General features: G+C 43.6%; 1 protein-coding gene across 4 annotated transcripts in view; it reads left to right on the forward strand.

Annotated features, from left to right (window-relative positions):
* The window catches only part of FBH1 (F-box DNA helicase 1), a 64,083-nt gene that overhangs the window by 18,342 nt on the left and 28,478 nt on the right, over positions 1 to 17,263 (forward strand). For all 4 annotated transcript variants that reach the window (XM_075599400.1, XM_075599404.1, XM_075599403.1 and 1 more), the window contains 6 exons: positions 5,368 to 5,503; positions 7,482 to 7,672; positions 11,274 to 11,339; positions 13,132 to 13,226; positions 14,267 to 14,435; positions 16,835 to 17,051. In XM_075599400.1, the coding sequence (XP_075455515.1) occupies positions 5,368 to 5,503; positions 7,482 to 7,672; positions 11,274 to 11,339; positions 13,132 to 13,226; positions 14,267 to 14,435; positions 16,835 to 17,051 (874 nt within the window). The remainder of the gene's footprint in view (positions 1 to 5,367; positions 5,504 to 7,481; positions 7,673 to 11,273; positions 11,340 to 13,131; positions 13,227 to 14,266; positions 14,436 to 16,834; positions 17,052 to 17,263) is intronic.

The raw sequence follows: 17,263 nt of genomic DNA on the forward strand, positions 1-17,263 counted from the left end.
CTGCCCTTCACGCCCCCCCCTCCCTGCCCTTCACGCCCCCCCCTCCCTGCCCTTCACGGCCCCCCCCCTCCCTGCCCTTCACGCCCCCCCCTCCCTGCCCTTCACGCCCCCCCCCCTCCCTGCCCTTCACGCCCCCCCTCCCTGCCCTTCACGCCCCCCCTCCCTGCCCTTCACGCCCCCCCTGCTCTTCACGCCCCCCCCTCCCTGCCCTTCACGCCCCCCCTGCTCTTCACGCCCCCCCTCCCTGCCCTTCACGCCCCCCCCTCCCTGCCCTTCACGCCCCCCCTCCCTGCTCTTCACGCCCCCCCTCCCTGCTCTTCACGCTCCCCCTCCCTGCCCTTCACGCCCCCCCTCCCTGCCCTTCACGCCCCCCCCTCCCTGCCCTTCACGCCCCCCGCTCCCTGCCCTTCACGCCCCCCCCCTCCCTGCCCTTCACGCCCCCCCCTCCCTGCCCTTCACGCCCCCCCCCTCCCTGCCCTTCACGCCCCCCCTCCCTGCCCTTCACGCCCCCCCTCTCTGCCCTTCATGTCCCCCCCCCCTCCCTGCCCTTCACGCCCCCCCCTCCCTGCCCTTCACCCCCCCTCCCTGCCCTTCACCCCTATTCTGGATGCCAGAGGGTCACGTGGTGATGACTTAGCTCAGATAGTGTCAACTCGCCCTCTTTTCCAAGCACGACAAGGTCTGTTACTTTTCTTACTTTATTTGGAGAAAGCAGGGAAAAACAGTCTCTTGTGTAGAGGTGTAGGTCTAAATATCTCTGTGTGTGCTTAGTAGTAAAGGGAGGTGAAAAGATAATCTTGCAATACCATTACAGGGGTTACAGCAAGGTACTCACGAGTCCAGAGGAATGGTGGAAAGGAAATGGCAATGTATGCTGGGTAGTAAGATAGTCTGGGGACAGACCATCTGTGGGCAGAGCAGAGGGGGAGAGAGCAGACTAGCCCATTTGAGAGAGAGGCTGGGGCTGCTATGGCAACTCACAGGAGTTTCTGCAATAATGTTGCATCTTTAATACAACAGGCTGCTGGGAGTAGAGAAATGGAACTGTATTATCACACAAGCACTGTGTTTGTGTACAGAGCCAAACACATACAGCTAGCACTAATAAGCTGACAAGTAGGGCTGCGAGAAAAAGGGGGGGGGGTGAAATAGAAGTGCAGACAGCTGTTCCATGACAACCCCCCCCCTCCCTGCCCTTCAACACCCCCCCCTCCCTGCCCTTCACTCCCCCCCTCCCTGCCCTTCAACCCCCCTCCCTGCCCTTCAACCCCCCTCCCTGCCCTTCACCACCCCCTCCCTGCCCTTCACCCCCCCTCCCTGCCCTTCACCCCCCCTCCCTGCCCTTCATGCCCCCCCTCCCCTCCCTGTCCTTCACGCCCCCCCCTCCCCTCCCTGCCCTTCACGCCCCCCCCTCCCCTCCCTGCCCTTCACGCACCCCCCCTTCACGCACCCCCCCTTCACGCACCCCCCCTCCCTGCCCTTCACACACCCCGCCCCTGCAATCCCGGGCAACGCCGGGTATATCAGTCAGCTAGTTCTTGAATAAATATAAATTTTTCGGCCGTAAGCACCAGTGTGTAGATAGGGTGTCTGTTTTAAAGAGCTTACTATCCAATTTTGGTGCAGGGGCTGGGTGGTTCCTACGGAATAAAGTGGCAGGGAGGTCCCCCTCACATGGGCTTGTCCGCAAAGACGAGTGATTGGATTTCTTCTGGCAGCTCCCTTACGACTGTTGTCTTTGAGTATCCAGCAAGTGCTTGCACAGCTAGAGCTGTTTGTCTCTGTCTCTCTGCCTCTCTCCCTCTGTCTGTCTGACTGTCTGTCTGACTGTCTGTCTGTCTCTCTGTCTCTGTCTGTCTGTCTGTCTCTCTCTCTCTGTCTCTCTGCCTCTCTGTCTGTCTGTCTGTCTCCCTCTCTGTCTGTCTGTCTGTCTGTCTCCCTCTCTGTCTCTCTGCCTCTCTCCCTCTGTCTTTTTATTGTCCCTGGCAGGGTGGGTAAGGTATTCCTGTGTTGACTTGTAAAGTGGGAGCAATCAAGTTCAAGTCTTAATTCAAAATAAAGTGTGAGTAGTTAGAGGAAGCAGAAATGTTAGTTTTCTCCTACGCATGTACTTCTATTAACTGTAATTTGTGAGGTTACAAGAGACTTGTGAAAACACTTCATTCAGTGGCCACCTGTCACATGTGCCTTTTATATATGATATGATAAGAACAGGGTGGGCTAACAGTAAACCCTTTGACAAGCACTCCCCTATTCAGGCATCCCCAAGACATTTTATTTGCCATTAATTTCCACTGAAAGGAGCCAAATCTTTGCTAATATCATGGTTATGTAGCCCTGGTAAGTTTATGGGCTATATTTCTACTCTCCTCCTGGCAGTAATCCCTGTGTAAGGGCCGCTTTGCCAGGAGTAATCATGGATTTTCCCTGCTTCAGACATTGCCCTGAGACAGTGAAGGTTGGTCACCTGACTCTGTGTCCAATCAAGAGACACAGGGGCGGTACCTGCTGAAGCTACTTAGAGCAGTGTCATTTCCTATTTAGTGTTGAGTACTGTTACGACTGTGCTTACCACAAACCGAGGCCGGACCGCGGGGCTGAGGTTGGGTTATGAAATCACTGACCTTAGACTGCGCAGATTGGTCCGGAGTGCGAAGTTCATAATCAAACAGGCCGGGTTCGGGACTGGAGAGGTCAGCGTAGTCGTTGGACGAGCCAAAGTCGGGGTAGGAGAAGACAAGACAGTCGATGGCCGAACCAGGGTCGGGATAGAAGACATCCGGGTTGTCGTAGTCGTAGCAAGGAATCGGCAACAGGAAATCAAGCAGGTCCTCCTGCTTCAGCATAGTAGCTGCGGGGCGGGAGCGGGGTCTGCGTGAGTGGCGTCCGTGGCCCATGGTACCGGTCTTAGCGAGGAGAAGGCTGACCAGAGTTCAGCAGAGAGAAAGCTGACCGGAGAGGGCACACCGCCAAGCAGCACTGGAAAACCAATGCTTCAGTACAGGAGTTCAAGCTGGCCTCTGTGAAGGGAGAAACAGCAGCAGGCCACGGGGTCCAAACAGCAACCTCTGCTAAGGGTAGAAGCAGCAGGTTGCGGCCTCCAGGGAGATAGCACTCAGCAGGTCTCCGGGGTGCTAGGACACAGGCTTCAGCATAGTAGCTGCTGAAGGGTACTGGAACACAGGAATGGAAGCAAAGAGCTGGAACACATCAACAGCGAAGTCACGAGGGACAACAGGAACTAACTCTGGAACACAATACACAGAGATTAGTACTTAGAGATAACAAGCCAGGGGCTTGTGGCAGAACACGGGTAACATCCAAGAAGGATTATGCTCGGCAGAGAGGGATTGTGGGAATGCAGTATTTAAAGGCCAGCGGTCCAATCCCCGGAGGAGGGTGTGAGGGCACTGCACCAATGACTGAGTACAAGGCTAGGTTGCAGTGATAGCCCACACAGCTGCTGTTGATTGCAAAGAGGGAATTAGTGAGAACAGCAGCACCCTGCAAGGCTACGAGAAAAGCCAGGAGTGGATTACTGACAAGTACAAGGTTGTTGGTTCAGTCAGTCAGTGCTCTCAGGAGTGAGAGTTAGCTAGTGGAGGAGTGGAGCTGATAGACCTATAGTGACATAGGTGGACCAAATACCTCTCACCCTGCATAGGGGGTGAGGGAAGAGCTAGACCCACTCTGGGTGCCCTCGGCCCAGTGTGGCGTCAGGGACATCCTGAAGGGAGACAGCCGGCTGAGACTGATTGCTGTACCTGCTGTAAGCTGCTGATAAGAACTTGAATAAAGAGTCCTAATTGATGATAAAGAGACTGTGTGAGACTGGAATCTCTCATCCCTGGGAGGGGATTCTGCTGTAGGGATTCCACACCATATCCTTGGGGCCTGCACCAGATGGAGGCGCTGCACCATTGAGGAGAACAAAGGCACAACCCTAGAAACCTGTCCTGTTGTCCCCCATGTCACCGCGGGAGACTTAGGCCCTCCTGATGCCAGCAAGTATGCACCACACTCAGACATGTAGCCAGAGCAGGAGACACCCTAGGGTACCTGATGTGAGATTGGGTGGGGGTCCATGGGCTACAGTTATATTTGTCTAAAGAAGCCAATTAGACACTTACATTATTTATAGAAAGCCCTTGACTGTCTGGCTATGGTATGGGATTGCACCTTTGGGAAGCAAATGTAAGAACTTGCTTAACTACACACAGACCTACTCCCTGGTTATTGTGGGGTGAGGTCCAATACAATGTTGCTGTTTGCGAGGGTTGATGAGCAAGAAGCAGCAGATGGCTAACAACAAGGCAGGAGATGACGTCACTAACCACAGGATTGGAGCAAACCATTGTTAAGCGAAGTCTCCCCAATCTGCAGAAAGTCTCACAGCTGCAGAAATCTACACAACACCCCAAAAGAAGGCTACTCTTAGCAAGGATAGAGACACCCTTCCCCCCTCATTAGAGACAGGGCCACCTTGACATACCTTTTGGACCAATGGGTATTATCTGATGGAGAACAGGTGTGTGGGCACAGAAGGTATAGCTGGCCCTGTAAAGAGAAAGTAAGGCGAACATGCTCCACATCACTGAGCAGGCTGTGCTCTCTCGCATGTTACACGTGGCTGTTCTAGTTCTACCCAGGATAGATGTGTAATCAGTCGTGTTATCTCTTGTTGCATTTTTTGGGGGGAATCCGTCCCACATCTCTGGCAAGAACTTTGTATTATGTGTAACTGGAAAGATTCAAACACTATTCAAATAAAATGTTTTCCTCATTTGTGTCATATAAACATTTATTCCACGTCTTGGGTCCCTCTTGAAATTCATGTAAATCACACCCTTATTAGCCTCCACGTTTATCTGCTTGAGCAATGACTTTACAAAGGACAAAAAAAAAAATGTTTACAGTCTTATCACCGAGAGCTGAATTGTAAGAACCCAGCAAAGAGTTTTTTTCACCATGGATTCATGGCGTTAGAAAGCAAACTACGAGTCTTCCTCTCCCCACCTCCAAGGCACCCCAGTTACTTCTATTTCCTGGGTGTCCACATGGCAGTAGTTCAACCCTCCAGCTGAGATGGGACAACACCTACCTGTGGGAGGACCATAAACAGCCCCTCTTTTCCTCCTAAGTTAGTGTCTTTCTGTCCCATCTCAGCTGGAGGGTGCAACTTACCATTGTTGAGCACTGCCATTGATGGACTCCCCAGGAAAAGAAAATGACGGTAAGTTAGGTAACACTTTTTTCTATTTTAATCTATTAAATGTGCCACTGCCATTAGTTGTCTTTTGCTTCTAGAAGGGACTGTCCAGTGAAAGTTCATTTATATTTACAGCCCTTTTTTTTAATTATCTGCAGGCACTTTGCTACCCACAAATGTTCCCCAACTACAGACCGAAGTGCAGTGCTGGGCTGTCTGAAGAGCCATCATTTATATTTAAAGGCTGAAGCGTGTATTATTCACAGGCTGCCAGAGCTGGGAAATACTGCAGAGGTAAGACGTTTTCATGCAAAAGAAAGCTCGCCGTATCTTGCATCAGCCAAGAAGGAAACATGCACCATACCATGTTCTCACTTTACAATGATAAACCATATACAAAAAGTAACCCAATGCAAACGTCAAAAAACATGTTTGGTTAAATTGTAGGAATACGTTTCTATAATTCTATTTGCTGTTTTGGTCCTGGAGAAAAGCAGATTTTTGAAGGTTGCGATACCTTTTAATGGACCAACATTGGAGTTCTCCATAGATGAAATGAGTGTACAGAGCTTCTGAAACCTTATAGTTCTGTACACTATAATTTAATGTAATATTTGTCCGGTAAAAAGTATTGCAACCTGCATCAAAAATAGTAGATAGGAACAATTTTTTCAGTGTGTGTGTCCCCAATGGCAATCAATTTCAGTTCTCTAATAATTTGTTCCCGATTGTTGTCAGTACCGTTTGTGAAGCCCCCTGATACATGGTGGAGACTCTAATGTAATATTATTCCCAAAACGTGACCGATCCACATATGTGTTGACCAAATCTTGATATCCAGGTTGTTTTCTTGGGTTCTCACATTATTAGATGCCTGGCGTATCGCACCCACATAAATTATATTCTAGGATCATATTCTTTTCGACCAAAAATAGTACCCTGAAAGGATAAATTACTTGGCCTGATCGTGCACCATTATACGTAGATATTTATATAGAGGCAGGAAATGGTGCTTGGGCTTGGAAACTGAAGTCTCAATGATACACTTTTGGAAAGACCGCAGATCCTGGAGGCTATTGCAGATACATTATCTGTATACGTTCGCCATAATAGAGATTCTGGTTGTACTAACACAACTATATGGGAGGTGCACAGCGCAGTTATCATTAGAAAATTGATCGTTTGGGAAACTATGACATTGGAAAGGCTCACTAGTGACGAGCATAACTTGGGCTTAAAACTCGAACAGAATGGCTCTTTTGGAATTTCAAAATGCGCCCCTAGTTTAAGATATGAGTTGCCTATTCTTAGCTCCCACTACTACTAATAGTACTACTGCTATCTTTTAATTTTCTTAATGTTTGTTTTAGTAAATTGCATAATAATGCGACTTAGTGGTGCAACTTGTATGTAGCCCGTATTGTATGTATGTATGTATGTATGTATGTATGTATGTATGTATGTATGTATTACCGTATTAACGTAGGCTTGGGCGTTTGAATTCTCTGAGATAATTTGCTCTAACATGGTCCTGTTTTAGAATGAGGGATATGTTGTGTCCTCACCTCCAGGCTGCAAAGTCCTTTGCACATTCTGTTGGTTTTGTACGGTACGTTTTCTATTTAATAAAAAAGATGGTTAAGAAGAAAGTATGTATACTGTACAAGTTCTGCAAAACCATCATCTTGTTTCCCTGGGTTTTTCCCTACCCCTGGCTCAATATAAATTCAAATATAGGATGAGTATCTCCGTTGTCTCAATGTAACATAGTTGAACTACAGTACATGCCTTTTTTTTTTTTTTTTTTTTTTTTTTTTAAACCTATGACTTTCCAGGAAACCTCCTTAAGTTCCGCAGGCCATTTGTATATTTTTTGAAGTTGAAAATGCTCTGGTCCTTTTTGAAGGAACAGGTCTAACATAGCCTGTAAAAACATACAGTACAAATTTGAACAGAGCGTCATTCTGGTGAACCTGTTTTGTCTTGCAACCGGTGAACTTCAGGGGAGTAGATTCTGTAGAGACCTCGAAATATCAACATTCCAGGCTGTGATCATAAGGCCAACTCTGCAGTGATAACATATACATTTGTAGAGTTGCTACTCCAATAGAACAATGTATAATGGCTCATCAGTGCAGTATGTAGTCTGTTCAAGATGAAACACAACTGAACTTTTTTATTGTTGGGTGGACCTGGAATGCGTGGACCCTAAAGTGTTCCATCAATGACAGGATACACAGACCATAACTCCTTTTTTTTTTTTCTCATGCAGACGGTGAATGCTTGGGCAGTGCTGGCTGTGATTGTGCTTCTATCCCATGAAGTGGGGGATATCCTGAGGCTTATGACTTGCCTGCAACAATCTAGATCGACCTTGAGATCAGTTGAAATCACGGAGCTCTTATACTGCCTGGCAACACTTCTCTATGGCATGAGAGAACAGAAGATTCTCATCAGTAACAGGTGTTATTACTCCCTTTTACTTGCAATTGGTAATCGTACATACAAACAAAGGAAGATCATTGTAATACGCTTTATATAAAGTAAATATGTACGCGTGTGACAGGGCGGGCTCTCTGGTCCCTCGGTCACCTCTTTTTACATGGTGTCAGCATAGGAATATAGATTATTTTTTGCGGTTTTATTATGACTAGCGTTGCGCATTTTCACTGATAAATTACCAGGTTTTTTTTTAATGGCATTTATTTTTTTACCGGTTACACCTGTTTTTATCAATCCACTCTATACTTTTTTCCTGGTACATCTTTTTGTTCGACACTAACGCTTTGGGCAAACAAGTGAAAAAATACAGTGCGCAGCTAAATAAACCTCTAATACTATAAATTACTAGGGTAAATATAAAAAGCACCATTGTATAAACCCTTATAGAGCAGATACTGTGTTGAATATTAGAAACATACGTATCATTTGGCGGTTGCAGCTGTATCAAACGAGGTGGCTCAGCACTCCGACAGCACTAGACAAAGACAAAAAACAACAGGTTTTGCGCTGTTGTTTTTTGGCTTTGGGCAAACGTTGTGCGTCCTGTTATATTTAATATTCAAGGACTTCATTTCCACAGGCTCAGTACCACAAGATTGGCGTAAAGCAGATATGGTGCCTATATTTAAAAAGGGAGCTAGATCATAACCGGGAAATTACAGACCTGTAAGCCTGACTTCAATAGTAGGGAAACTACTTGAAGGTTTAATACGGGATAATATTCAGGAATACCTAATGGAAAACAAAATTATTAGTAATAGTCAGCATGGATTTATGAAGGATAGATCTTGCCAAACTAACCTTATGTGTTTCTTTGAGGAGGTAAGTAGGAATTTAGACCAGGGTAATGCAGTTGATGTGGTCTACTTAGATTTTGCAAAGGCTTTTGATACTGTTTCACACAAGAGGTTGGTGTACAAAATAAAGAAAATTGGACTCAGTAATAATATATGCACCTGGATTGAAAACTGGTTAAAGGACAGACAACAGAGGGTTGTCATAAATGGAACTTTTTCAGGTTGGACTAAAGTCGTCAGTGGAGTACCTCAGGGATTGGTACTGGGACCCCTGCTTTTTAACTTGTTTATTAATGACCTTGAGGTTGGGATCGAGAGCAAAGTCTCCATCTTTGCTGATGATACTAAATTGTGTAAGGTAATAGAATCAGAGCAGGATGTAATTTCTCTTCAGAAGGACTTGGAGAGACTGGAAACGTGGGCAGGTAAATGGCAGATGAGGTTTAATACAGATAAATGTAAGGTTATGCATTTGGGATGCAAGAATAAAAAGGCGACTTACAAATTAAATGGAGATATATTGGGGGAATCCTTGATGGAAAAGGATTTAGTAGTGCTTGTAGACAGCAGGCTTAGCAATAGTGCCCAATTTCATGCAGTAGCTGCAAAGGCAAACAAGATCTTATCTTGCATCAAACGGGCAATGGATGGAAGGGAAGTAAACATAATTATGCCCCTTTACAAAGCATTAGTAAGACCTCACCTTGAATATGGAGTACAATTTTGGGCACCAATCCTAAGAAAAGACATTATAGAACTAGAGAGAGTGCATAGAAGAGCCACCAAATTAATAAAGGGGATGGACATTCTAACTTATGAGGAGAGGCTAGCTAAATTAGATTTATTTACATTAGAAAAGAGGCGTCTGAGAGGGGATATGATAACTATATACAAATATATTCAGTGACAATACAAGGAGCTTTCAAAAGAACTATTCATCCCACGGGCAGTACAAAAGACTCGGGGCCATCCCTTAAGGTTGGAGGAAAGTTAATTTCACCTGCAACAAAGGAAAGGGTTCTTTACTGTAAGGGCAGTTAAAATGTGGAATTCATTACCAATGGAGACTGTGATGGCAGATAGAATAGATTTGTTCAAAAAAAGGTTGGACATCTTTTTAGATGGGAAAGGTATACAGGGTTATACCAAATAAGTATACATGGGAAGGACGTTGATCCAGGGATTAATCCAATTGCCAATTCTTGGAGTCAGGAAGGAATTAATTTTTCCCCTTAATGGGGTTTTTTGATTGCCTTCCTCTGGATCAATAATTAAGTATAGATATAGGATAAAGTATCTGTTGTCTAAATTTAGCATAGGTTGAACTTGATGGACCTACGTCTTTTTTCAACCTCATCTACTACGTAACTATGTAACTATGTAAGGTCTGAGATTAAAGCAGTTCTTGTAAAACACAGAACTAACAGGTCAGCAAAGTAATATTCTGCTATGATTGGCTCGTCAAAATCTTGTTATTGTAGTACAAATAGCCATACCGGTATAATCAATTACTTACTATAAAAATAGTTAACACCGTTGGGTTCATAATTAAACATAGACATATTAGCCAGCTCAAAACCTTCAGAATTATATATTTAATAGCACTACTGGGAAAGTGACCAACTATACAACAGTAAACACAGAAGCACCAATGCACATACATATTAAAATGTAGTTCATTTAAATATGTTTCTTATATATGTTTCTTTGTTATAAGTATAAGAAGCCTGCAACCACCTCAATGTAAATCCTTTCAGCAGGTACCCACACTACCAATGTTATATGGTGTCCTTTTGTATTTCCTCCACTGCATAGAGAAAAGAGGAAACAAAACCATGGTATATAGACGATGTGTGAGTTAAAATAGAAGTTCCCTAAAAAAAAGTGTGTGAAAATCTGTGTGTGTGTGTACGTGCGTGCATACAATGGGGTGAGGGCAGTCGTGATCAGGGGGTGCCCAGGGTAGTAGACATGTATATTGCCTCGTCATGAGTGGAATGCACACATGTTAGTGTGCTTAGGTGGGGTGCTTGCGATCCTGATTGCAGTGTTGACATACGTGTTTACAACAAGCTAGGTACACAGATCAGAGATTTTTAAGAACCCTTTGCTCCACTTAGTGGTGATATCTGCCACACGGAGACTTGCACTAACAGTGTGGGATGAATTCCATGGGGATCACTTGCAACCACTGCAGATAGTATAGACTGCTAACTAGTGTTCACTAGGACTCCGGTGATGCAACAAGTCTGACACATAGACACACAGCATTCCTGATTTTGTGTTTGTATCAAATAACAAAGGAGACCAGACACTAGATACTCTGTAACAGTCATATTGTGGTTAAACGGGTACATTAGTTACCATACCTAGGTTTAATCCTTTTATAGTGATTTTGTACTTCCAATCACTGAATTACGTGTGTATTATTGTGTATTATTCATATCACCTCTATACCTATTTTAACAAACGCATTAAAAGATGTACATTTTAACTAACCAACTATACATACTCAGACAGTGAGGGCTTGACCGTCACATAAGTCCTGCTGACCAGCACCTTGCTGCTCATATAAACAGCTCTTCATTACGCATTTTCATCTGTGGTTCACCAATTAAGGGATTTCTTTCTTCTCTGTACCCCTGTGTACTTCGTCTGCACAAAAGGGGAGCGGGAATATAAGATACGGGAGCAGGAAGAGGTTGGTGTGTATTTAAAGGCAGCTTGTTCATCACTTTTTAACACTTTTTTTTTTTTTTAATTAGGATTCACTACAATGTCTACTATTGCTTGTATCTTCTGGACAACTGCGCTTCATTTGGACAATCCAAGTAAGTATGAATGTATTATTTTTTTTATGCTAAGTAGTAGTTATATTGTCCCTAAGGACATGGATGCACACTTATCACCAGTAACTGTGCGTTCTCTCCTTTTAATCATGGTCTTTATATATATATATATATATATATATAAGTGAGTTGAATGTATTTATAGAAACTCGCTTCAGGTGTTTTATTGAATAAAGTTAAATGTCTGCACCAGGAATATTTACCTTTTTTTGTGTTCTTCTGAAGTCCTAAATTTGTTGGACTGTAGTTTAGAGTTGGTTAAAAATCATAACAGCGGGAGCAATAACCTTTCAAACATCTGTACTTGAGACACACACACTATAGATAAGTAGGCACTTGGCAGAAGTCTATTCAGTGGTCTAGGACAGGTGATATGTCGCATGATGTGCAAAAGGAAATAAACCTATACAGTATATAAAAAAAACATTGGGTGGGAGAAGGGGGAAATGTGGTGCCGTGAATAAATAACACATACACACACGGCCAGCGACAGAGTGGGACAGCTGGGAAGCAGAGGAAGGGACCCAACGGGATTTACTTACTGCTGACTGAATTGGCCTGGGTTGTGTAGGAGTCTCTGCTGATGTATTGTGTTATGAGCTTCTGGAAGTTCAAAGTTCTAGTAGCCGTATTGGTCCTGGAGATTCAGCTCACGGCCAGTCTGCTCTCCAATTAGGCACAAAAGTGGAACGAGCCATGCAGGTCTTGAGAGGTTGCTACCGTACAAATGAAACCGCAAAACAGAACGGATACCGCTAGTTGTAACTTTGACCCCTGTCGCCCCACACCTCAAAAGTATAATCAAAGATCTAAAACCTATGCCCTGTGGAGATGAAAATTATTTTCCCAGAACCACCAATTATAGCCTACAGGCAGTCTGCCATCCTCTCTAACATGTTTATCAGGTACAGACTGACATCTAACCAGACTACAGAGATAAAGGGAACTGATAAGAAACGCAAACATATGTACAGAGACCACCATCACTATGGTTCCGAACAATAAGATCAATATGCAAATCCAGCAATGTGATATATCTTCTAAACTGTAACAAAATGCACCAATATGAACTATGTTGAAGAAACCCACCTGGTGCTCCAGACACAGATAAATCAGCACAGATACACCATATCGGTAATAATTCTTAAAGGACTATATATCTAAAAAAAAATAATATATATATAATATATAAATATATTTTATATATATTTATTTATATTATATTTTTTATATATATTATATACATTTATTTTTATATATACACAGATCCGTACACAGCCAACCATATATTTGGCATTCTGTCATCAAAATGAACAGTAACAGTGCAAGTAAGGAATGCAAAGGATTGCTAGTGCAATAGTGCTAGTGTAAAAATAAACAGACGAGAAGAACATGGGAATTTAAATATATCCAACTTCTGCGTATACGTGGCTCCTGCTAATTTATGCTAATCTTTTCACTAATCCATCACTAATCCATTTGAAGACTTCCTACAGAGTTTACCTCCACCCTTGTCATAACTTTACGATATATATATATATATATATATATATCCTTCTAGCTGCTGCTGCTGCCATTGTACACTTGAAGGAACCTATGACATTTGTAAAGCTCTCTACACTATAAACTTGAATGTGGGTCTGCTAGTCGGCGTCACAATATACATCGATCAAGCGTCTGGATAAAGAATCTTGATTAAAATGATAGGTCGACCCATAGAGTTGTCGTTACCAGCATACAGATATAATAACAACAACTCCTTTTTAACTTCTAGAATTCGTCCCAGCTTAAATCTAACCAATGAACAGCAGCAGATCATTAATCATGACATTGCTCCTGGACAAGTAGTGAAAATCATGGCCTTTGCAGGTAAGAAAGCTATAACGAGTACCCAGCGATGAAGTGAAATATTCTGCAATGTGCAGCAATGCTGATGGACCACACACTTCACATTATCCATCATGCGCTCTTCTTTGATCACAGGAACGTATTACTGATTCCTGCCATCAGCTGTCCGCCGTCCCTGTCCCTTATTTCTTAAAACCAGTGACCCAACATAGAGCATCTCTATTTATTATATCTGTAAGTGGGCCCAGGCTGATTCCACAAACACAAAGCCAGTGAAAATAGCAGCACGTCAACGAAATCATAACAATAATAATATATATTAACCAAGCCACAGTTACACCATTATGCTGATGTTTCAGCCACAAACCGGTCCTTCTTTAGAGACTCGAGGAAGGCTCTGATAGGGGAACAAAATGTTTGCATGATGGTGTAACTATAACCCTTCAATGCTCTGTGGTTTTAATATAGATCCATTATTCTCCTGCAGGGGGAAGACCTCTTCTCATCATATTGAATAGGTCATGTGTGGTTTGTTTAATAGATAATTTCATGACCGCATTACCATGCGCTGCTGTATCCCCACAGGTGATGGCAACATAATATGGATGATTAAAGTATGACAACCATTTACATTGAGATTTTGTTTTTTGTTGACTTGCTGAAATATACACGAGGTTCAGCAGTAGTAATTATTTCAGGTCATCTAGTTCAGGGGTGTGCAGACTGGGGGGCACGCTGTTACAGAGGCCCCGCGCTGAGAGCGCGAGGCCTCTGGAAACTCACCCGGCTTGAGTCGACGCGTCTCCATGCCAACGCTGCGTCAAATGACCCCGCGGTGTAATTTGCCACGCGTTGCCATGGAGACGTGGCGTCAAATGATGCAGCAGGTCACATGACCCCACAGCGTCATTTGACGCTGCATTAGAGGTAAGGGGGCGCGCGACACAGCAGGAGAGCAGGCGGGGGGGGGAGCAGCACAGGAAGTTTGCGCATCCCTGATCTAGTTTTATTATTTTTACAATTGTATGTCTAGATTTCTTGACTTGCTTTCTTTCATGTAGGCACGGGAAAAACATCAACTCTGATCAAGTATGCAGAGAAGAGGCCACAGCTTCAGTTTTTATATGCAACATTCAACAGGTCTATCGCGGATCATGCTTCCAGCCTCTTTCCCGAGAACGTGAAGTGCAAGACCTTCCATTCATTGGCCTTTGCACATACAGGAAGATTGTAAGTCCGACTCATCATGCTAAATTAATATTAATGATCCTAGCTAAACCAATGGAAGAATGCCATGCTAGTCACAGATATGACAGTGTACCATAATTTGAGTCGTGGCACACGTGTACCCATGCTTTTAAAAGAGCCTATCCAACTGCAAACCGACATACACTAACTCTCTTCTTATATTATCTCTCTCTTGCTCCAATCACTTGTCTCGCTGCGTGCTCTGTAATTTGTTCACTCGGCTCTCTGCCTTACCGCACCTTTCCAGAAACTGACCACTCCATAGTCATCTTACATACAGTCTCTTATTCACCTTCACCCAATAACATTATTCAGTATAGTGTTATAGACACAGACGTGCAACAGGTACTCTGCTTATAGCATGTGTTTTTGTTGTAGCAACCACCGACTCCCCTTACTACCATCCCCCTCCTTCTATTCACGCCCGCCTTAACATCACGCCCGCCTTAACATCACGCCTGCCTTAACATCACGCCCGCCTTAACATCACGCTCGCCTTCGATTCACTCCCTCCTTCACCTTCTCCCATCATAATAGTCTGACACTTTCAGTCGAGCAGCTTGTCTTTCTCGTTAAAGTTCAGTGCGGATGTCTTCTTGACTTCCCAACCTATTCCCCTCATGTTTGCTTTACATTCCCCCTCCCCTTAAATGATTAGCTCATCTATTTATTATTTATTTCTAAAATGTTTTACCAGGCAGTAATATATTGAGAGTAACCGCTCGTTTTCAATTATGTCCTGGGCACAGGTTTATAATGACAAATACATGGTTACATGAAGTGAGCAGGGTTATACAGTATATATACAGTTGTGTGAAAAAGAAAGTACCCCCTCTTTGAATTCTATGGTTTTACATATCAGGACATAATAACAATCATCTGTTCCTTAGCAGGTCTTAAAATGAGGTAAATACAACCTCAGATGAACAACAACACATGACATATTGCACCGTGTCATGATTTATTTAACAAAGATAAAGCCAAAATGGAGAAGCCATGTGTGAAATGTCCCCATAGTCTATAATTGGCATTAGCATCTGCTGTGCGATGCGCTTTCTGACCAGCAGACTTAGGCACGTTCTATAGTGCCGGGCGCAAAGCTACGCCGTGCGCGCTCGCGGAATTGTAGTTGGCTGACGTCAGTCAGCCTGTCTATACAAGGGCCGCGCGCACACGGCGGGGAGCCGACAGACAGCGGTGAAGATGAAGAAATTAATCTTTTCGCGCCTCTACCGGCTCTGAATGTATGTATATATATGTGTGTGTGTGTGTGTGTGTGTGTGTGTGTGTGTGTGTGTGTGTGTGTGTGTGTGTGTATATATGTATGCATGTATATGTGTGTGTGTATTTGTGTGTCTACACAAGTGTGGTCAAAATAAACATTTTATTAATGTTTTTTTTTTAAATAAATTACACACACTCACACCCATATACATATACACATACACATACACATACACACACACATATATATACACACAAACACACTCAACACTGCATACACTCAACACACTATACATACAAAAAGCATGCGGCACGTGCACGCGCATTAGCATAGGCACACGCGGCCGCATGCTGTATAGAACGGTCCTTAGGGAGGATTTGTTCCTATAAAGTACACCTCGTTTGGCATAGGTTTTGGATGTCAGGGTATCAATGTAACCCAAATGTTAAATGGAAGTTGAACCATATGCCCAAATATCTAAAACTTGTGACGGGCTAGTGTGGTTTTAGCGTTGGTTCTGATCTGGAGCTCAGTCACTGGAAGCTTTAAAAATGTATACTTGGTCCCAAATCCCATTGTTACAGTCTTGTCAGTGTTTAAAAACAGTTTGTTTTGGGAAAACCAATTTTCAAGCATCTAAGCAGTTTTCTCGTTTATCTACCTTAAAATAAACATTTTTGTAACATAGGTAACATTTCCTACTTGACATTTTCTGCAACATGCTGTAGCACATTCAAAAACTAGAGTTATACAAAGCTTTGAAAACACACAATAGGTCTTTTTTTTCCCCCTTTGAAGCATGTAATCCATTGAAAACCGAGTGTTGTCAATAAATGCTTGTTAACTTGTAGGGTTAGATTCTTTGCTGCATGTAATAGGCTTCCACATGGGCATTCAGGAACATGCATGTATCTTCCAGTCCTGATGAAACCCTTCTGTAGACTCAAAAGTTGATTTTGTAGTTGTGATTTAGTGCACTTTGGCACTTTATTCATTAGAAGTATGTTGTTATTTTGTATATTGCCTATTGAACTAACCCTCATGCATGACTTTGTACTTAGAGCCATAGTTGTGTGACCTCTAATCCCCGTAGCTAAGAAACAAGGCTAAAATGAATCTCTTGTTATGTCTTTGTTTTTTCACACTACATTTCTAGATATTGGAAGAAACTGAATGCCTCCAAGCTCACACCATATGCGGTCAACTTCGTTCTTCCTAAGGGCCAGGCTGGCTTTATCAGAGCAAAACTTGTTGCAAAGACTGTAGAGGCTTTTTTTGCATCTGCCGATGAGACGGTGAACACAGAGCATGTGCCCATATGGTGCAACAATAATCTTGGACAGAAAGTCCTGGTGACTCGGGAAGAACAACTGGTAAGTGTTAGAAAGACGTGATGTTATTTTCTTGTTTTAGTCTTGGCTAAAGAAAAGTATTCCTGGCAGTGCCCTCGTTGATGTAACATTTATTTCACAACATTTTTAAATTGAAACAAAACCACAAAAATATCCACACTAGACGGTGCCCAAGTACAGAATCACACCATTGTGTTGGGTAACAAGTGTGGAGGGGAGTGTGTGATCTGCCC

This window comes from Ascaphus truei, chromosome 5 (assembly GCF_040206685.1).
Source record: "Ascaphus truei isolate aAscTru1 chromosome 5, aAscTru1.hap1, whole genome shotgun sequence".
Taxonomy (NCBI): domain Eukaryota; kingdom Metazoa; phylum Chordata; class Amphibia; order Anura; family Ascaphidae; genus Ascaphus; species Ascaphus truei.